We start from the raw sequence: 22,679 nt of genomic DNA, 5'->3' as shown, positions 1-22,679 counted from the left end.
TTACAAGTCATTAAAACGGCCCTGCATATGTGTTTTTTAAATATTTGTATTCTGCACTAACTTGGAATTTTATGAACGTCATGCCCATTACATTAAAACCTATAGTTGAAAAAAATACGATGTCGTATTCGCAATCGTAATGTCGATATGCCTAGCATATCTTCATGTCCGAAAAAAGTTAATAAAGTTAATAAAGAGATACATATGTCAAAACAGATATTTCAGAAAATATATTCTAATACAGAGCGAGGGTCGTCATATATAAAAAAACTAAATTATTAAATAAAGTATATAATGCAAATAGATATACATAAATATAATAATAAAGGCTTACAAGATTAGAAATCAATCGAAGAAAATGGAGCGTTGAGCCGTAACAAGGTGTTGGTGTTCATATATTCTATGTTTAAATAATATAATAAATATTATTTAATAAATTTTTTACAGTTTTTTAAAATAATTAAATTGTGTCGATTTAAGGTATTCCTTTCATGACACCAAAGTCTTAAGAATTAACTGATTTTTTGGTACGAGAAAGTTAAAATGCATATCTTTACGCCAGAAAAAAATTATACCACGTTACCGAACATATAAAGAAGAATTATGACTGAAAATTCGATATTTTATATGTGACGTTATCGAAAAAGTCTATTTTCCACATTTCAATGTAATAATTTGTTTATCAAATACCTTAAGATATTAAATATTAACTGCGCTACATATTCGCTAAACTACTCTATACTTTCGATAGTGCCGATAAAAATACAGAATCACCCAATATTTAAACAAAATATTTATGTTAAAAGTTGACTTGAAATGTGGTTTATAGATGAATATTTTTAATGGCGACTTTCAAGGAATTTGGCAACGCTGCAAGCTGTGCGCTCATGTCACACTTCAGTTCATCACGTACAGTTTATTATGAACTTTTATTTTCACAAATTGTTCCTTATTTTTGCCCACATTACTCTTCACTTTATGTTTCTTATCACTCATTATTATTATTATAAAATCTCTCTTTGATAAAAAGAAAATGTCACAATATTCTTTGATTAATGAAATTGACACTTACATTGACACTTTTGTGATCAACTTCACATTTTACAATTGGCGCCCTGAAAACCGCAACGTTGCTATATTGTTCTGACAGTAAAATTTACCGAAAAATGAAAATTTTCTAAATACACATAATATTTTCACTTTTTTCTTATAATTAAACATAATAATCAATTATAACTTGATTTTATATAAATTTAATGCAATATACAAGAGTTTGCTGAGGCCTTGCTTAAGCGCCTACAAAATACGCTCCTCCGCGCGTGAAAGGAATACCTTAAATCCGGGGAGGGAAGGGTATTAATGTTCCAACGATAGCTGTGTTTCAAGTCCGACAAATAATCGGCGCCCAGTCTATTAAGTTGAAATATATGTATATATGTATATTATTATGTACATTTCTTTACTTAAATATAGAATATATGAACACCAACACCTTGTTGCGGCTCAATGCTCTATTTTCTTCGATAGATATACATGAATTGAATGGAATATGTACACACATAAAAAATATTAATTGCCATAATTTACATAAAAAACGGCTATATAATGCACACAAAATTATTAGCAACAAAAGATATAATGTAATTATTCAGAGATACTAACTCTATTATGTGATTGTGCACGATCACACAATTTTTATCACATCTATACGCAGCCTCCTTCTTATTCCCTAACAGCAATAATATATCCGATATCTGTATATCTATAAAATATACTAAAAATGTACTTAATATACTGAGAACATCATCATAAAATCTTATACTTTACAATATTCTCTGAACATTCTTAGAATATACATTTGCTGTTAGGGTTTGGAAACAAATTTATGTCTAAAGTTAATCTGCGTTAACAATCCGTGCTAGCCGATTTATCTAAAAAATGCTCATTAATAAACGTATCTTAAACATAAATCGGATCCAAGGATGTTGAAATTCGATCGAGTGAAGTAGATGAACATTAATATTAAATTAAATTTAATTTAAATTTAATATCACTATCTCTACCTTCTGACCATATATTGTCCTATTTTTACGGCGTGATGTATGGATAAAACGAATTATTATTGTCATAACGTACGCATTATTAAGACACTCAGTGACTAATGAAAAATATTTATTCCATCACATTTGCCTCTCCTTTCCCTCTCGCTCAACAATAATCGATTTACACAACAAAAATATATATATATACTTCTACGTATCAAAGATTTAATAAAATGTGTAAGAAACGTGTGACAATATGAGATAGGATAAACTCAGTATGAGATGAGATAAACACTGATCAGATTTCTCGCAAGCAACATGTAGACGCGAATATACCAATTAAACGCACGAGGATGCGTTTCGAATGAAAATATTGTTCAGTCTTACAAAGTGCCATTATTGCGGAGTTATCCCAAGATCTCGCACATCTCACATTCATGTGGGATGTGCGAGATCCTGGGGTAACTCCGTAATAATAGCACTTTGTAAGACACATGAACGTGAAACACCAACATCGAGTCGATCGCCACGATGATTGTGACGAATCCGAAGGTGCCAATGTACGAGTGCACCAGCAACGGGTAGTAATACTTCTCGGAGTTTATAAAATATTCCGTGCGGAACATCAGGGGTTTACCCTCGGAAATGTTATATACAACCCCGTGTAGCCGGCTGTGTTTAGTACAATCGGTACCGTTATATACGGAGTCATATAGGGAGACATAAATAATATATCAATCAAAAGTCGAGCCTACGGCTTGTATTAACTGTTCAGCTTAATATACGCGAGATATTTTAGTTTTATTTGAAAAATATCTATATTTTGTATATGTCACTTAACCCCTGACCTTGCGCGCGTATTTTTTTTATTTTCAGGGATCAGACACTATCCGGCTGTTAACCCCGTTTTTTCGAAAACTACAGTTTTCAAGGATTTTTATATAAAAAGGATAAAGATATATACTTTATTTACCCCAAGGAGCCTTAAAGAGCGTTTTTTAAAGGGACGTACCCAACCCTATCCAACTCATCCATTATCATTACCATTTCCTTTGGACCAACGGTTTAAGGTGGTCCTTTCGTGAGAACAAGTATTAGATAGGTACCTAAATTTGATATATGTTAAATATACAGTAATAAGGGGCATGTGTACGAAAAATCAAGTGAGGTTACCGACACTTTACAAGAAATAAGTCATTCTAAATGTGCGTTCGCGGAGCGTGCCATTGTCATTCTATCCTTGTTTACATCAAATGAACGAGAAAGATAGAATGATGCAAATCGCCACGTCCGAGGTTTTCAACAAATAATACATGTACTTAGCGATCAAATGAATACATTATTCATGTCTTAAAATATTCCCTGAAGCTTCCGGATTTCGTACATACCTTGAAAATAAAGGCTTGCCGAATGTTTTGCTCTGATATATGAGGTTAAATAAGTAGTGGTCCAATCGCATATTGCTTTACTCGTACTGTCATGCCTGACCTAACCTAAATCGAGTCCAACCGCACTACTATTGTGATATTTTTTTAATTAGTAAATAATTAAATACGATTAAATCGTGCGTGTAAAATCATATTATATTATTATAATTATTGGGATGTTGTGTAATGTTTGTCAATATGTCTGTTTTCAATTACCTCATGACGGACTGTTACTTGACTAGCTGGGTCCGCGAAAGGACCACCTTAACGTCTCTTTCCGAAAGACGGAGCCCAGTTTTTCCATCTAGGGTTACCTCTCTCCGCTAGATGGGGGGGGGGCAGCGTTTTTGCTGAGAAATTCTCAGTGGCCTAGCGAAATTCGAACCCGGTTCTCCGGATTACGAATCTGACGCTCTACCCACTAGACCAGCCGTCACCCTAAGGATTTTTATATACATAATATATAAAAATACGATACATGCAAGTGAAGTTTGTGTATAACAGCAAGTGCATTCATTTCTGTGCAAAACACACGTATCATGTTCATCCTTTACAGAAAAACCTATACGAATCTGGGGGTATATTGAAATTAATGAGCGGTAGTGTATATATACACACTATACACAGAGTGTCACCAAATTCGCGCCCACTATTTACACTATTCCTCATTAAAAATTGAGTCAAAAAGTCCTAAACCATTTTTTTTATATAATGCTTAGTAAAATAGTAATTATTAAGCAAAGTCAATCCACTCAGCGCCGTCTTTTAGCTGGCCGTACGTCAGTGAGCCGCGTGCCTGATAGTGTGTGCTCACTCATACTATCAAACGCACGCTTCACTGACGTACAGCCGGCTAAAAGACGGCGCTGAGGGCCAATTTCTCCAACTACGGTTAGCTTAACCGACGATTAAAGTTAACAGGATTGACCAATAGAAATGAATCCACCCTGCTAACTTTAACCGTCGATTAAGCTAACCGTGGTTGGTGAAATTGGCTCTTGAGTGGATTGACTTTGCTCAATAATTACTATTTTACTAACATAAGCATTATAGAAAAAAATGGTTCTGGACTTTTCGACTCAATTTTCAATAAGGAATATTGCTGTGTAAATAGTGAGCGCAAATTTGATGACACTCTATATATATAAACTAGGCAACAAAATTATCGCAATAAAAATTTACGTCAAAAATTTGCCCAACTTCAAATAAACATAACTCCGCAAAAAATTGTCATATCTGAAAGTGGTTTTTTTTTTCATTTTAAAGGGTGAAGTCTGTACTTTAAGGAACCATAGTCAGATTTTGAATTTAGCCTCCCCCCTCTCGCCGTTTTTCCAAAAGTAAGGACGTGTTACGTCTCCAAAAAATTGCACACTTTGACACATTCTACGGAGTAGAATGAATTTTTTCGTAAGTATCATGGCAACCATCGTAAAATATGGACTTTTCCCTGCAAAAAAAAATAAGTCCGTACGATTTTTTTTCGCCGAGTTATGGCTTATCAAAGTTACTTATGCATTTTTGTGCATTCAACCACCGCCAACATTAGCATTACCCGATGGACACCACGGGGAGGTTGCTAGTCGGATTTTTCCCATCGTGTATGGGTGTGAGTGTGTGTGTGTATGTGTTAGCAGAGATTTGCACAAACTAATTTTTATTCAAACGAGGCATTGTTACAATTTTGTCTTTTGTTTTCCGAATGAACAATACAATACAGTGATTACAATACTGTGAAGTTACTTACAGAAGTAATGTACTGTGAAGTTACTTACTTCAGTATTACAAAACTTCACAGTATTGCAGTCACTGTATTGTATTGCTCATTCGGAAAACAAAATCGTAACAATGCCTCGTTTGAATAAAAATTAGTTTGTGTAAATCTCTGCTAACACACACACAACACACACACACACACACACACACACACACACACGATGGGCAAAATCCGACCAGCAACCTCCTCATGGTGTCCATCGGGTAATGCTAATGTTGGCGGTGATTGAATGCACAAAAATGCATAGGTAACTTTGATAAGCCATAACTCGGCGAAAAAAAATCGTACGGACTTATTTTTTTTTGCAGGGAAAAGTCCATATTTTACGATGGTTGCCATGATAGTTACGAAAAAATTCATTCTACTCCGTAGAATGTGTCAAAGTGTGCAATTTTTTGGAGACGTAACACGTCCTTACTTTTGGAAGAACGGCGGGAAGGGGGAAGGCTAAATTCAAAATCTGACTATGGTTCCTTAAAGTACAGACTTCACCCTTTAAAATAAAAAAAAAATCTTTTAGATATGACAATTGTTCGCGGAGTTATGCTTATTTGAAGTTGGGCAAATTTTTGACGTAAATTTTTGTTGCGATAATTTTGTTGCCCAGTGTATATATATATATATATATATATATATATATATATATATAAATTTAGATATTACATATATTTTACATAGAATATAACTGCGGGAAATATGGTACTCGTTATGTATAATAAACCTACGGCTAAAAGCGCTTCTGTAAATACCATGAAATTGTTCATAGTTCTATATCTGACGTTTTGCTTAAGTTTTGTTTATTTCTTGGTAATACTATAGTTGTCGTTCTATTAGTATTGGTTAGGATGAAAGTACTCAGTACGTCGCTGATTTGTTTTATTGACAGCCGTATTGTACTGGCTCATTACAATATAAAAACTGTCTCTTGGGAGAATATGGTAATACATAGGTAGGGGTAAAATGCCAGTACTGTTTACAGCTTTCTACTGCTAATAGATTAGGAAGTTGTAAACTGTATAAACAAATATTTTTGCGTATAAATGTTAAAAATAAATAGACCTAAATATAATATTTCATGCGCTATAAATAAGCTACGTACTTTAATATTTTGCAAAATTGTATTCTAGATAATTTAAACTACTTGTAGTAACTAGTACCGGGGCGAAGTCGTCACTATTTTTACGGTGCTGATTTTTAACAACAAAATAAATAATTTTATTAAAATGTGGTGTACCCCGTTGTAAAGAGTAAACCCTTGGCTACAAAAATAAGGGCATTTTTGGTCTACGTCGCTTTGTTCAACCGGTATAGGGTAAAAACGACAAAAGTTCAAAAATTGAAATGTCAAAATTGCCGGGGCGGAGTTGTCATACCATTCTCGGGCTGGATTTTGAATTAAAATACATAATTCCGATCATAAAAAATAATAGGATACATTTTATTAATTATTTTTTAATAGAAAAATGGAAAAATTTATTAATTAAAAACACGATGACATAAAATAATTACAAGAAAAGCGCACGCACTTGTGTGCCCTATGCTCGCATGAAATGCACTGTTTCTCGTCAGCTTTGTTCTTTGTCATCTCTAAGCACACGCAGCACATATTATCCAAGTCCTCATCGGAATCCGACCACTGCTGCTTCCTTGACTTTGATTTTTGCCCTTTGATTTTATAAGCTTCCATAATATCGTACGGCCACGTCATCCAAGTGTACTATTTCATCATTATTCTTCTTCGGCCAGTCGTTCAACGTAGTTCTCGGGACTCCAAATTGTTTGCGGCTACTTTTGTCTTAATTTTATCTGTTTGATTATTTTTATCTTTTTTTACCGCAAGAATTACCTTTCTGAGTTGCTTCTTGTCGACGGGAGTCGTTTTGTGATGGTACGTACGTACCATTTTCTTGCAATTGACAAATATAATGACGCATTTGCAAAGAAAAATAGAGTGAAACCACCTAAAGTCGTCACAGTGACGAGTCCGCCTTGGTGGCTTGGTAATGGTGCATAACGACTTCGCCCCGGACACAGATTTTGATCGCTCATAAAATATTAGAAATTAACGAAAATAAAAAAAACTTTACTGGATTCGTGTTCAGCATGCATTACTCTTCAGAATCACTTATCTCGATATTCGGAGAGAAAATAATATTTAAAATATTAAAAATTTTTGATGCGCAAAAAATTTCACTTTTGACCTCCAAAAACACGTTTGCCGTAATAAAAATCACAACATGGAACATAATTTTACCAAACTCCGTTGGTCACATGGGCACCATAAGTAGCGTTTACTATATTAATGGCGAATTTACTTTACACAATATACAGGTTTCGAGATAACTGTAGTGACGACTCCGCCCCGGTGATGACTTTGCCCCGGTCTCCCCTACACAACACTATTGAGGTACAAAAAAGTAATAAAAACATTTTTTTACATGTTCTAAACAAGAATGCTTCGAATGTGTACAAAAAACAAAAAAATGTAGCTGAAAAAATTATAAAATTTTAAAGCTTATGAGATTTTAAAGTTTTTAAGATTTATTTTCTATTTTAATTTCAAATGTTGCAATTCAATATTACAATAATATTGATATTACAATTTTTCAAAATTTTATTTTTTATTTTAAAAGCTATTTATACTGACTTATTTTAAGGACTATTTGTATTGTTTTTATGAATAAAGTAACTTTGGATGTTAAATTACTACATGTTTGTACGTGGTATATTAATTACCCTATACTATGCGACACATGGTTGAGTAATATGTCAATTTGCAACACTGTATTTCTTTCTTTTTAATAGTAAAAACAATCAGAATATTGATAATTATTCACTTTAAAGGAAGCACTTCCGATGACCTTGACCTTGACATATGTTGTCAAGGACATGATTCTGAGTAATTTTTCCTTATAACTTAATCGTCGCTCATTGCTTGTTTAAAAGTTATGAACAAAAAAAGTTAGAGAAATATAACAGTTATTTTGAGTATTGAAAGGCACAAACGACTAATATGTATGTAGAAACAAAAAAGTTTGAGAAATATAACAGTTTGTGTCAGTATTAAGGGAAGTAATTTACTGATATATGTATGTATAGACAGTACACATGTAGGCGGAGGTGGGTGGAGATGGACCTCGATTCACGTAGAAAGTTGAAAACCCTAACTGTAAAATAATAAACCTCGTTTCACCTTATAAACAGGGTTGGTGTGGGGTGGGGTGGACCTCGCTTTGCGTGGAAAGTACAATACTGTTTAGAGAAACATTCACGAGAAACGAGGTCCACCCTACCTCATCCTACCCCAACCCTGCTTATAAGATGAAACGAAGTTTATCATTGTACGGTTCAAGTTTTCAACTTTCCATGTAAACCAAGGTCCATCCCCACCCACCCCTGCCTGTGGGAGAGAGACGGCAGCCCCTCTCCCGCCTACATGTGTACTATTTATATACACATGTCAGCAAATTACTTCCCTTAGTATTGACACAAACTAGCTGTTATATTTTTCAAACTTTTTTGTTCATAACTTTTAAATAAGTTATAAGCGACGGTTAAGTTATAAGGAAAAGTTACCTAGGGTTATGTCCTTGACAACATATGTCAAGGTTAAGGTCTTCGAAGATGCTTCCCTTAAAGTAAATAATTACCAAAATATTTTATTAAAATTATATACTAATAACAGATAAAAGAAGGAAACAGAAGCCTAGTAGGTATGCAAAAATATTTCAAACAGAAAAAAGAATAGAAAAAAATCAAATTTTTGTTAAGTGTGAATATTTCTCCCAGTTACTCTAATATAATGTATACCTATAATGTATATACCTATGTATATACAGGGTGGGGCACTTATATAACTTACACACCTCGAAAAACTTGTAAATTATAAGTTATACGAAAAATTGTTATATATACATATAAAAATGTTGCATGATTTCGAGAGGGTCATTACATGGTGTATACATTTTTTATAAGTGAAAGCGTTCAAAAATTTTCAAAAACAACTTTGTTTTTTTTTTTTAAATTAAAGACAGTTCGAGAGAGATGGAGATACACTATCTACAAAAACCAAATTATAATTATACGTTGCTTTTGAACAGATAACATTCGATACAAGACTAATCATTTCGATATATAATACTTACTTACTTATTAATAGTAATGGCACTTTATAGAATATTATATATATATTATATATATATACACACACATATATATAACATTGATATTAAATATATAGTTCGCATTCATTTAGTAACTTTGATGTAAGATACAATTTTAGTAACTGTAGCGATTGTTTTCAATTTCAGATCAAAATTTCTAGGTAACCGATGCTAGTCAGTGCTAGATCTAACTAGTGGATTGTTGTTGCTTCTTGTTGTTATCATGATCGCATCAATTATCTCGGAAAGCTGTGTCCATCAATGCGCCGAGCGTAAGAAAGTAAAATATGACACAGCAGTCTTCAAAATCTTGAAGAAGAACGGATAACATTGTAAGGACAGTATTTAAGTGTAAACATAATATAATTGCGATTGACAACATAATGAAGAAATGTGTTTCATTCATATAGATAAGATATGTACTTCAATTGAGGCATACGACACGATACATTTTTTTCACGTAAACGTTAGGTATGTCGACGTACCCTTTTCATCCCCTTATAGGTTCAGAGAAATTATCTTACCGTGGCGAATGTTTCCATGCACAAAACGAACATACCGCCGGCCGTTAATACGCAAGGCGGCTGTGTTTTCATCATCATAAAAAGGACAAGCTTTTTTGTTCTGAGCGACGCATCGTACCAGTTTAAATTTATTCTGCAATTATAGACATGAGATTGCTCGCGTTTTGCTACGTTTCTAAATTTATATTCATATCCCAGTGAATACAATCCCAGTGAATACTCCCAAATTGGACACAAGACATCTTAAAGACATCATTATAAGACGTCTTGAAGATGTCTTAATGACGTCTTTAAGACGTCATATGTTCCGATTTAAGACATGCGTGTTGACTAGGCTAGTTCATTGTATCTATTAAATTAATTGTTATGTTCATATACTTCTAACAATAATATTAATTATCTTGTTTTTAATGCTTACGCGAGATACGTAACATACGTACAGATTAGTATGAAGATATCCACTATTATCTATCAATCTCTGAGCATTAATACATTCGAAGCATAGATGAAATGATAACGCACACGTTACCGCTACTAGTCTAAGAAGCTCAGACAGATCGTCCGATTTTGACACAGCCTAAACGACATTACATTAATTGTAGGCGGATAATTAATCAATATTTTAATTGTACGAGAGCGACTATACACATATTATTTTTTAATTTAGATTACACAATGGACTTTCTCCACCTTTCGAATATTTCTATTCATGTAATTGTAATAAAAATGTATATTTTTCAACAAATCTTTTTTTAGAGGGGGGATTCCACATACTGCAAAATACCATTATAAAATCAAAATTCAAATTTGCTTGTTACATTGCGAAATACAAACATTTAAGAAAGAAGAAAATTCCAAGAAGCAAATTAGCATCTTGAGTCACAGATATATGACAATCCTAGAATTAAACATCCAATCAAATATATAATAAATTTAGTAATAATATGATTAAAAGAGTAATAAAGAGTGCCTATTCTTTGTGTAAATCAATGTAAGATCCCAGACAGCACGCGTGTCTAAAATCGGGACATAAGACGTCTTATGTTCCGATTTTAGGCACGATGCTGTCTAACAAAGATATAAAATAACTTTAGATTTACGAAATTACTTATCTCTGCGATCGTTCATCTGCCGGTACATTATTAAATTAGTTGACAATCCTCGATACTATCGCAATTAGCATAATAATATGTACAAAACGCACATACCCCAACGCTCGTAACGCTCATAGCTATCATATTCAGCCCGGAATGAAACAGAAAGTGCTTGGAGTACACAATTTCCATGAGATTAACAAACCTTGATTCAAATATATTTCAATAAAAATGAATGAACACGTCGTGATACCGGGAAAATTAGACAATTAATTAAATCATATATTTGTATAAGACTACATAAACTTCTATTTTTATTTCAAAACAATCAGTGTTTAGATATCTCTACGGTCAGATTAAAATAATCGAGGTGTAAAACGACACAAACCTTATAGCCGCTCTGTGATCGTGAATGCATTGTATCATATTTCGATATGCCGTATCTTTCGTAATTGGGGGATTGACATTTCCGGTCAGGTATGCCTCTTGTATCGCTTGTTCTATTCGTGAGCTTCAAGGATAACGACATAAAATTGAGAAAAAAGAGGGCCCCCTTGTTAAATTTTCTCCCGTGAGACGCTGTTACTCACCCAGTTATGATAAATAGCCCGCAAGCGTGTTGCACAAATATGATAAATATCGCATCAGTTGCGACGATGGACGTAACGCAAATTATAGCGGTAAAATATCCGTGAATCAAAATTGGAAAATAAAACTGATCCATGTCGACGTAATATTCGACTCTGTGCAACATGGGCCGAGTCGTGGCGTTGGCGACACGAAGGATTAACGGTTGGAAAGGCATAAACATAAATACTACCGTTAGCGAATATAGCACACCTAAATAAAAGTTATTTGAAGATATATAGGCCTAATAAGTTAATTAAACGAATATGAAAATTTCGTTCTCGGACTAATACTCACAAACGTAAATAGTCGAAGATTTTTTGCCACTATCCGCGTATTTTTTAAGAATCTTTGTATTATTGGAATTTTTCAACGAATAAAAATCATCTCGTATTCGATCGAGTAATGCCCTGATCTATAAATTTATTTACATAAATTATTTAAGTATACGTTCAAAGTACACCAATACGTTGCTTGAGGTTTTATGTTTTGTTGGAGTTAAATGTTTGGCGGTACGCTTCGTAAATTGACACATTGAAACAATTCGCGAGCAGAAAAACATTTTTATTACGTCAGGATGAATGAAGTTAATTACTCAGATATAATACATTTCACAGAGAAAATGATCCTACATACCTCATTCACGCACAGTGTGGAATTCATTATTTTTGTCATACCCGATACATCAACCATTATCGGAATAAGACACTCGATCACGATGTCCATATCGTAAATGTAGGGGAACATACCACATAGCTTAAAAGAATTAATTATTATCATAGTTATGCGAAAAAAATTAAATCCACGATTACGACTCGTCTTTTTAATATAAAGTTTATTCTACGCCATGAAGGAGAAGCGTGAGTTGAATGAATTTATTTCTTCGAAATAACGCAATGGAGTAGGTAGTCGTCGTACCTTAGTGAGAATTTGCAAGCAAACTATAGTTACTATGACAAAGACTATTGCGTGGCTCGTCCTGGACGATTGGTAAGGCCATTGGCCGATTGCCGACAATAGAATTTTGTTGACTCTGTAGTTGTACCCGTCGAAGAAATCCATTTTACTTATGTTAGTGGCGCACTAAGGGCATCACGGGTCTTTTCGATCCTTACCATATCGTCCAGTCATACGCAATACCTCGCAATATTAACTATTCTTTGTGTAACACAACTCTTGAAACAATTGTTCCTATTAGGACTTATAGCTGATGCCAAATGATTGCTGAAAGGTATACATCTAATTCTGCGGCTTGATGTTCGTTGCAAAAGCGACGTATCGTAATTACAGGACGCAATTTGCTTTGTATTATCTGTCATTTTGAAGGTATGAATTTTCAAGACGCTTCTCTGAATTTTCCATCTCGCAACGACTTTCTGTCCTATCAAGTCCTTTCTGTTTATTTTATCACGAATCGGTAATAGAGTGCCGAGTAAGAATAGAAATGAGGAAGTATATTATCGATGTTTCTAACATCGCGTATCTACGATATTTTCGATCTGATCTTGCAACCCTGTTGCAAAGATTTTCGGAAAGTGAACGCTTAATAAATAGTGTCATTTTAAACGCTATGAAATGGATATGGAATATTGCAACTCGGTACACATAATTGGTTATCGCGCACATATTTACAGAAATAGAGATATTTTTTTGTTAAATTAAATGAACTTATACATATATCTAATAATTGTTACGTCAGTATGTTACGTTTTGCATACGTTCTTCCGATATTAATACGTTACACATATCGATTGGGTATGTGCATATATTTTAATTATATAAAATTATTTCATTTTTCTGAAATATATCTTGAAACGTACATGTAATACGATTTTGAGCGTCATAAGAAAAATTAGAGGATGCGTCGAGGATTTCGCTACACGCTTGCGATGCCATATGGCTCTCGGATACGTTTCAGATTCGTTTCCAAAAACGGCGGAGTGTCGAAACTGCAAACAGCAATAGTCGATCTATCATACGCTCGTCACGCGCTCCATCCCTCGAATGGAGTTTCTAATTGGATGTGGATGGAATTGAATATGAGCTGACGAAAAGTTAATTATTATATGACAAGGGTACGTTCTCAATCATGACCATAGTCAAATGTATCCAAAGTCAGAAAAAATTTGTTGCTATAGAATATTCACCAATATATCTCTATAGTTACCATAAATAGCTTAAAATCTTTTCTCATTGTTGTTAGAGCCTATAGCATATATTGATCATCCTATGCTATTGGCGCCTATAAGCGCTCGGCAATTATTTTATCAAAGATTGCTTAGCAACTAAATATTGTTAATAATTTTAAAACAATTCAGCAACAGCTTCAACGATTGTTATAAAGAACATGCGCTGGCAAAAATTTATACTCTGGCCGTTCACAACGTCGTTCATTGTTGAGCGTCTATCATATACAGTGCACGTTTTATGCCAAAGTTTCCCGCAGCAAAAAGATTATATCGAAATTAAACATTAACGGGACATAATTGTTTACATCGAACGCATTTAAATGTCCACTCGGCAGTATCTATCGATTAAACTACTCACCCGGTTGCGCAAGGTGTCGTTCCTCCCGAGTGCACTCTTCTCCTCGGCTGCTATCACGAGATCTCCCGCCTTCAATCACCAACACCTTTCTCCCCACTGTATCGCGATTCTTAATACAAGGTTATTAAAAGTTCCTTATCAACGGCATCGGTTCACGAGAGAGATAGAATTAACCTTCACCCAACGCCATTTCACTTTTATTTCATTTTTAACAAGGAAATCGAAAGACAGCTGCACGCCACTTTTAGCAAAACATTCAATTTTCTCAAATTTTAGTATTTCATCGCAAATTTACAAATTTTGGATTAACATTTTGTTTATTATTTTTCACATTTTCCATTATATAGTCTAAATAATTCACACTTTAGTAATTATTACAAATATTTGTCGTTATTATACCATTGTTCATCTCTCGTACGAATAAAAAGAGAGAAAGTGTTTTATTATCTCGAAAATAATTGTAAAGCCTCGTCGCCATAACGTCACACTTTAGCTCGCGTCGCGCTTTAGCGTCTTTTAAAGTTCTGGCACTGTTGACAACATTAACACACACGGTTCAACGTTACGGTAGGGTACCGAACGGCGGGAATTTCGACTCGGGCGCAATCACTCTCGAAGGCTTCCTTCCTTCCGGCGCCGCGCGCGTCTTTATCCTGAGATCTCCCGCCCTCGGCTGGCCGACACCTTGCGGCACTTCTCGTTATACGCTCGTAGACGAATGCCACGCGCGCCGAGTCTGGGCCCGTACCGTTCCGTTCCGTACGAGGGGTAGAACCCCACAGGAGATGGATATCGCTAATTGTCTTAAGGCGAAGGGGTCCGCAGTGGTAGTAGCACGCGACCGTTGTATTTTACTACCTTCCCTCACTTCCCTTTCGCGGTCGGCATTCGTATCAACCTTCGTCGGCGCGTACGATTCATCCACAGAGTGTCCATGACTCGGTCACAAATCGATCAATATTACGTGAATATTGTTCGAACCATTTCAACGGTGCGCTAAAAAAAATCGTAAAAGACTAAAATTGATACGACTTTGATAGACACGATTCCCAGACAGCACGCATGTGTTGTCTAAAATTAGGACATAAGACGTTTTATGATATAATGTTTAAAAGACGTTTTAATGACGTCTTTAAGATATCTTTATGTCCCGATTTTGGACATTATGCTATCTGGGTTCTTATTAAGCTCGAACTTTGCGACAAATTGAATGTACCTTGCACCTCAAAAATCACACACATATATGGAATTATAAATAATACAACCTATAGGTGCGATCTATATTTTCTGTCAAATGTAACATCCTAAACAATCATGTTTCCTACACAACTATGTTCCCTCTCCCTCAGTTGTACACGTTATCTTGATGATTTATTCCAGAGTTTAAAAGCCGCTCGATTCTATCAACGCATTCTTTCCTTTCTCACTCAACGTCTTTCTAATCCTAATCCGGTTGGGCAATAAGAACCTGACAAAATATCGGTGACTTTAAAGAATTTGATTTTATTTGATATGATAATAATATAAAGATACAAAAAGTAGCAAAACGGCACCAATCCTTGTTTTTAAAATGATTTTAATCATGTCTAATTGCTATAAAATTAATCATACGAAAACGCACGGAATTATTATTTTGTGTGTAATTACTTCAATATATATTTCTTAAAATAATAAAGAAATTCACACATGTCGAAGAAAAATGCAACATCTGGTAATTTAAATACGACATTTAAAAAAAAATTGTCAGTCTTATCTTACAATTAAATTTGAAACTACTAATTGCACGCCTTTATTTCGTTTTTAGATTATAGACGACGGAAAACCGCATTCACGAGAATCATAAATGCTTGGTTTCCTCTCTCCGTCGCGTTACGTCTTCGTTGTTCTTTTGATGCTACCTATACAAAAATGCGACGATATAACATGGTTATTACACGTGGAGTGGCTTCTATTGTGAAAGCATCTGTCGTTCTGCCGTCAGTCATTGTGACGATCCGAGCACTAAGCAGGAAGAAAGACGGGAAATCGGAAATTGGAAATTAATTTCTGCATGTCACCGCCACCGCCACCGCCGCCACGGTTAATTCGTCGTCTGATCAGCGCCGCAAAATTTAAAAACATCATCGCGATATTGTAATGGACACCGCATGAGTTTTCAATGAATTCATAATAGCACTCAATAAATCAGCATAGACAAAATTCGGTTTCAAACAATTTCTTATCAAGACAATATATAGAAATAAGACTTTCAATTTTAGAATTTTTTGTTTATTATTCCGCTGATTACAATAGAAAAGTGAACTCTTGCTTCGCAAAGAACATCCGCAAGCTCTTTTTTTCAGGCCGCAGCGCCGGTCATTTCTCAGCGGGTCGCGGAGCGGAGGTAGGATGGCCTCGCGGCGCGGGCGTGCCTGCGGAGCGGATGTCGAAGAACCTGAGGAGAAGAGGGGTAGATACAGAAGGAGCCCGAATGAGCCACTGCCAGGTGTACGTATCGCCCAGAGGGATAGGTAGAAAACAAGGTGGGAACCATATGTTGATCTGCTGACGGGCGCTCTGGCACGCGCCAGGCGCACTCAAACTCGAGCCTTTACACCGCGAGGATCAGGATTGTGGTGTCCACCTTGGCGTCCTTCCGCCGACTTGATCGAATGCCTGACAGTTCGGTCTCGATGTTCCTTTCTCGGCCTCACGGCCCACGCGTACAAGAATTTCGATACGAGGAACGCAGTGAACAAGACACTATCAGCAAAGTACGCGCGAGAATTCAATCGGGTTGATTTCGCGTAGGTGATGTGTCGAATGGTACATGCGGTATTCCTGACGCACAAGAAGTGCGTCTCTCAATGTTATATCGGATATACTTTATTAGATGCGATAAAATTGTTTAATGCGGTGTGTATTAAGCAATAGCATAAGAATAAGTCGCCTAAAAGCCATTACTTAGCTGTGTTGACAAACTCAATAGAATGTGAATCAACGCTGACGAACCTGGTGCTTCAGCCCTTTCTTCTGTGTGACGTCGGGACAATTTGACAAAGATCATAGAGATGTAAAAAATTCGCTTACACAAGAATCTCGAACTTGTATATAAAAAAAAATTACTTTAGCTACATTTTACCTTGATGTGACACAACTCTGATGAAGCTCCATATGTGTTACGCATAGAGATATATTCTTGTAGTGCCAAGTCAATCGAATACTTTTCCAATCCAATCATGGCCCTGCTATCGAACCATCACTGCAACTATCAGAACACGCAATCCGACATGTTAACACCCGCATACCCGAACTCGGCGAGGAGCTACGACCCCCTGTATCCGTCGCCGTACAACTCCCCGAACTACGAGTCCACGAGAATCGCGTATCAAGACAATTGCACGCACGAGAGCGAGCTCACGCCACGAAGAGACATCGAGATGCTGGACTACGCCAAGGACATGGTGTCAGAATACACGAAGACTCCGGAGGGATACGATCGAGGACCTTACGGCGTCCTGACGCCCGTCACTCCGCAAAGGTAAAAACGTAAGGTGCTAAGGATTTCACCGAGAGTCTTATCGACAAGATTAGATTACCGACTTCGGGGTATCCTTGCAAATTTACAGATACGAACAGCCGCACTCGATGGATCAGACCACGTCACCGCGATCGACATTGTACGAGGAAAGCTCAATGGATTATCAGCCGCCGTCATATTGCTACGAGACGTCTCCTCAAGAACCGAGATATCAACCCCTGGAGAACAGCAAGCCGATCCTCACGATTGTCGAACCTCGCGCCAATTGTTGGGAGCCCATCATCTCGACGAAGGTAAATATATACTCGACTTTTTCGCGTTAAGAATTGATTCAAATTGCAATTTAAGCTCGACCGAGTGAATAAAGCTAGTAATTAAATTCTAATATAGATGATATATATTTAATCTAATTGTTAATAATTAATAACAATAATAATAATTGAAATAATAATAATAATTGAAAGTGCACCGAGTGCGATTCGTCTCCGATCGAGCTGCAATTTTTATTTTTTTTATTTTTTTCAGAGAATGCCGACGACGCCGCCGGTGAGTCCGCGGAAGGGCAGACGGAGATCTCGCGACGTGCCGCCGTCACCGACGGTACTCAAGCGTCGGCGTCTCGCCGCGAACGCGCGCGAACGACGTCGCATGAACGGTCTGAACGACGCCTTCGACAAGCTGCGCGAAGTCGTGCCGAGTCTCGGGACCGACCACAAACTCAGCAAGTTCGAAACCCTGCAAATGGCACAAAGCTACATAGCTGCCTTGTGTGATCTTCTACAAAGACACGACAGCAAGAGATAGATCTCGAAGTCGAAAACGCAAGTATCATATGCACAGTATCACCCTAACACTGTTACCTTGAAGACGCATTTACCTAATCCAGTTTTCGGCAAATCCTGGGGTCGCAACAATGACCTCTATAATCATAATTTTTCCTTTTTTTTTAAATTAATCCAAATAAATTATTGATTTCAAAATTAATTTTCCCAGATTTTAATAAGTCAAACCATTGTTGTACTGAACTCTTAAATTTAGAATGTTGAGAAATCATCAATTATTAAAGTTTAATGTGTTGGAACTGCGATACTTGTGTATTATGAGTAAAATTAACTGAAAAAAGGACGAATAATTGTTAGTCAAAATTATTTATCATATGATCTTAAGATATAAAATTAATAACAAAACGCACAGATAATATTCCAATACGTATCTAAAGCGTAACAAGATATTTATAATGGTTGTTGTAAAAATGTAAAGACTGAACTGCACAGACGGTACAGAAGGCCTTCTCAGTACCCAAGTAGCAAAGTGACGTCAAATGACGTCTTAATAACGTCTTAATGACGTCCATGACGTCAATAAGACGTCTTTAAACGTCATCTTTGCTACTTGGGTACTATCATATATAATTTAATCTAAATAATTATAATATCCGACTAAAACCTAATATTATGTCTTTATAAGAATTAAAAATTTTTGCTGATAATTATTTCTATTGTTATTATGCGAAAAATTATTTTAAATGGCAATAAGTTATATAATTACGATTTTAATACGTATATGATACTGATAATTTTTTCAAATATATATATTTTTTATATTATTTGAAATATTTTTAATAAATTTTCGCTTTAAATTAAGACATCGAGAATAATGTTAACTAATATCTTTTTACTTAAGTGTGCATCGCAAATGCAATAGGGAACACGCGTGTCTGTGTATTTTTTATATATTTTAGTATAAGAAGAAAAAAGAAACAGCTAAAGATCCAAAGACTAAGCGCGATAGTATATAGCAAAAGAAGCCTATTGTGTTTATGCTTATGCGTTTGCATGTGTATGTGATAGTTTTTTAAATATATTTTGTAAACGTATTGTAAGACACACAACGAATATATTATATTATATATCATTTTTAGCATGGCTGAGATTTAATTATTTACTATTTCTATCGAACGAAATGAAACTATTATCATTGTACATTATTTTATTAGTCGTAAAATAGCTTTCTTTTTCCTGTAGCTAGTGAAAGTGGACTTAAATTTAAGATTGATACTGTTCTTTAGCGAATCATAAAACTGAATCCTCATTAATTGTGAATTTGTAATTACTGTCATCGTATCTAGTCAAGATTACAATTATCAACTTTGATCATTTTTAAGTGAAAAAGCGCCAAAAATCTGAAGAACATTGTAAAGAACAATAATGAATAAGTCGCGTGTTCGCGGAGTGTATAATCGGCCAAAGATTTTTATAAATAAGAAGCGTTATGTAAAACAAGTATAATATTCATCATTAGTTTGTAAGTTCCGACTAATTCATTATATGTTGCAAATAATAGTAATATCAATTGTACTAAATAATATAATCTTGTACACTATTGTAAGTAAAGAACAATGTTTGTAAAAAAGAGAAATAAATAAAAAATGCGATGTATTGTTAATAATGACACTTTTTATAAAGAACAGAATACTAGAAGAAAGATTCCATAAATAGTCACATTCCTATAGGTATAGAGGAGACCGGGGCAAACTTGGCATCAGGGCAAATTTGACACTAGGCTTTTTGCCAATTTAAATCTATTGTAGAAACTTGCCTTTTTTATTGTAAATGCGTCTTTATGTGTTAGCGCTGTCAATGGAATTTTGTGACATTCAGAGTTATGGTGTAATTTCTAATGCGACATAAGCGTTTTCAATAGCGAAAAGTAATTTTTTTGATCTCTCGAAAATTGCTACTCTTTCATCGAGCTTTACTCTTACGAATCTACAGACAAGTGATTTTGATGGGAAATTCGATGCTCTATACGAATCCGACAATCGTTTTTGCATATTTTCAAAATTTTTATGTTTTTGGAGTGACAAAAGTGAAAAACGACATCCGGGGCAAAGTCGACACCACGTCGTTTCGTCGGCTCCCAATAACAAACGATGCTTGTCATGCAGCCGTATGGCTCATGAAAAATGTGTGCGCACGCGTCCGATCGCGAGTTTACCTGCATTAATTGTTTTTCAGACATGAGTTTAGATGAAAATAATTGTTAAAATTCAACATTTTTTTTATTATTATTTCCAATGATTCTTTTACTTCATTCCGAATTTTTGTACTTTCTAAATGCACGATAAACAATATATTTTTATTTTCAGACAATAAAAAATAAGTTTTAGATCAAATTGTGTCGATCAAGCAAAGTGTCGAGTTTGCTCCAGCATTTTTTAATTTGAAAATTGGTTTTTGCGTCACTTTTCCTTTCCTGGGGGGCAAAACTAAGCGACGTACAGCAAAACTTTCTTAAGCAATTTTGTATCTGAAAGAACACTTTAAATGTGTACCATTGAATTCGCTTGAAAATTTTAATTAATTGTTAAAAATTGCCTTTAAAAAAATCGTGTCGAGTTTACCCCGGTCTCCCCTACGTTATGCATGAAATTAATTGCAAAAGAAGGCAAAGATTAACAATATTTTTCATAATAAATTGAAACATTTAAAAATACTTACTTCCATAAATAATTCCAAACGATTTTTTGTGCCACAATATAAAAATCTCACAGAAGTTTGTTTTGTGTCACTAATTAGGATATAAGTAAATACTGTTAAATGCTCTGCTTGTATAACAAAATAATAAATTTAAAAAAATGTTTGCAAATTGTTCGCCAATTTGATACGATCAGTTTTCTGTGATGTAGATTTACGTTTAAAATTAAAGAAAAGAAAAGACAGATGATTTTACTTTGTTTCTTGAACTATTTCGAGCCGTATCAGCTGTGTAGATTGGGTATGATTAAGCAGAAAGAATCGCTACGCCGCGATGCACGATGTCATACCGCATTCTTCCGGTCATCTCGTGCATAAACGCCGATTTTCCGATTCTGCACGTGAGCGCGTGACCGGCACACGCACTTGTTGCCCACTTTTCCGTTTCTCCGTAGACGGTTCTTCCCTCTCCCTTCGGAACCTCTTCCGGATACAAGTTTCTAATTCACGTGTGTCTTCCTCCGACGGCGTCGTCATTATTTTCGGTTTTGTCATACACCGTCATACACACACTCTCTCTCTCTCTCTCTCTCTCTCTCTCTCTCTCTCTCTCTTGCGATTGTACAAGTCGCGTGATATGTGTATTTGTGTATTTATTGCAAAATATCTTTTTGATGCCGTGAGAATGCCTTACTGCGCATAGACGCCGCTCCGTAATTTCGCTCTAATTACTCACGTCGCGTTTGTCTTCTGTCCAGTTGTTTCTCAGTCGTGCTTCTTTCTTTCACTGCCGAAACGACCGGACGAACACAAATTAGTATAGCGTTACGCATATGACAACCAGCAGCTGTTGCTGATACTATGCTTTGTTCGCAGCATGCAATATATTGAAATGCATACTGTTTATTTACAAGCGTTTAAAACAACTATGTTGTAACTATATACATAGATACATATATGAATATATTGTATATGTATATAAATAAAGTTGTTTATTATATATGATGTACCATAGCACAGAATCCAGCGGAGCTACACAAATCCGATTATTTTATACAGATGTGCGAACTATTCAAATTCGAATTTCTATGATTTGAATCCGAATTATTCGAAAATTTTGAATCTAGAGCGAATACAAATCATATTACATTGTCAAATTTATAAAATTATATTTCCCGTTAATAAGCAAAAATATAACGATCATGTTAATACGTGCATGGTGCATTCAGTGAGTGTGTATTCAGTATTATAACCGCTCATTGAGCGGTTAAATAGCAATCAAAAAGTTTATTTCTAATTTTTAACATATACTTGTTATTCTATCAAATTGCAAGTAAAAGTTTAAATATGCGTAAAAAAATAGTAAGCTACGAGTACTATTAATAATAAAATAATATATTTTATTTTAATTTCTATGTATGTAATTGAATAATATTAATCGATAGTATCGATACTATATTAGAGTATTTTAATAATTTATTT

General features: G+C 35.1%; 2 protein-coding genes across 5 annotated transcripts; one reads left to right on the top strand and one right to left on the bottom strand.

Moving 5' to 3' along the window:
* Positions 1 to 9,414: 9,414 nt before the first annotated feature.
* On the bottom strand, positions 9,415 to 12,854 carry LOC139820060 (odorant receptor 13a-like). Of its 2 annotated transcripts, XM_071789993.1 has the most exons (9): positions 12,573 to 12,854; positions 12,291 to 12,410; positions 11,952 to 12,069; positions 11,618 to 11,867; positions 11,416 to 11,538; positions 11,142 to 11,232; positions 10,374 to 10,510; positions 9,934 to 10,066; positions 9,415 to 9,718 (listed from the first exon to the last, which is right to left on the bottom strand). In XM_071789993.1, the coding sequence occupies exons 1-9, from the start codon at positions 12,714 to 12,716 to the stop codon at positions 9,668 to 9,670; spliced, it is 1,167 nt and encodes a 388-aa protein (XP_071646094.1). In that variant the 5' UTR covers positions 12,717 to 12,854; the 3' UTR covers positions 9,415 to 9,667. The 2 variants fall into 2 exon arrangements, with proteins under 2 accessions (XP_071646094.1, XP_071646095.1); XM_071789994.1 differs by lacking the exons at positions 9,415 to 9,718; positions 9,934 to 10,066 and adding an exon at positions 10,768 to 10,831.
* LOC139820061 (uncharacterized) lies at positions 9,602 to 21,239 on the top strand. Of its 3 annotated transcripts, none has more exons than XM_071789997.1 (7): positions 9,611 to 9,741; positions 9,820 to 9,880; positions 16,006 to 16,334; positions 16,544 to 16,688; positions 17,386 to 17,721; positions 17,810 to 18,014; positions 18,247 to 21,229. In XM_071789997.1, the coding sequence occupies exons 4-7, from the start codon at positions 16,624 to 16,626 to the stop codon at positions 18,523 to 18,525; spliced, it is 885 nt and encodes a 294-aa protein (XP_071646098.1). In that variant the 5' UTR covers positions 9,611 to 9,741; positions 9,820 to 9,880; positions 16,006 to 16,334; positions 16,544 to 16,623; the 3' UTR covers positions 18,526 to 21,229. The 3 variants fall into 3 exon arrangements, with proteins under 3 accessions (XP_071646096.1, XP_071646098.1, XP_071646097.1); XM_071789996.1 differs by lacking the exons at positions 9,611 to 9,741; positions 9,820 to 9,880 and adding exons at positions 13,279 to 13,409; positions 13,573 to 13,729 and having other exon boundaries at positions 17,386 to 17,729; positions 18,247 to 21,239; XM_071789995.1 differs by lacking the exon at positions 9,820 to 9,880 and having other exon boundaries at positions 9,602 to 9,741; positions 17,386 to 17,729; positions 18,247 to 21,239.
* The last annotated feature ends 1,440 nt before the right edge of the window (positions 21,240 to 22,679 follow it).

Source organism: Temnothorax longispinosus, chromosome 10, assembly GCF_030848805.1.
Source record: "Temnothorax longispinosus isolate EJ_2023e chromosome 10, Tlon_JGU_v1, whole genome shotgun sequence".
NCBI lineage: Eukaryota > Metazoa > Arthropoda > Insecta > Hymenoptera > Formicidae > Temnothorax > Temnothorax longispinosus.
This window is presented reverse-complemented; position numbering and strand designations above follow the sequence as displayed.

Excerpts from the sequence above, each read along its gene's own strand:
- LOC139820060 (XM_071789993.1), bottom strand. The coding sequence starts at position 12,716 with ATGGATTTCTTCGACGGGTACAACTACAGAGTCAACAAAATTCTATTG. Across the intron at positions 12,411-12,572 it reads GCTTGCAAATTCTCACTAAG|CTATGTGGTATGTTCCCCTA; the intron begins GTACGACGACTA and ends AATTCTTTTAAG. Across the intron at positions 12,070-12,290 it reads CCACACTGTGCGTGAATGAG|ATCAGGGCATTACTCGATCG; the intron begins GTATGTAGGATC and ends ATAAATTTATAG.
- LOC139820061 (XM_071789995.1), top strand. The coding sequence starts at position 16,252 with ATGTCACCGCCACCGCCACCGCCGCCACGGTTAATTCGTCGTCTGATC. Across the intron at positions 16,335-16,543 it reads AAAAACATCATCGCGATATT|GCCGCAGCGCCGGTCATTTC; the intron begins GTAATGGACACC and ends TCTTTTTTTCAG. Across the intron at positions 18,015-18,246 it reads AGCCCATCATCTCGACGAAG|AGAATGCCGACGACGCCGCC; the intron begins GTAAATATATAC and ends TATTTTTTTCAG.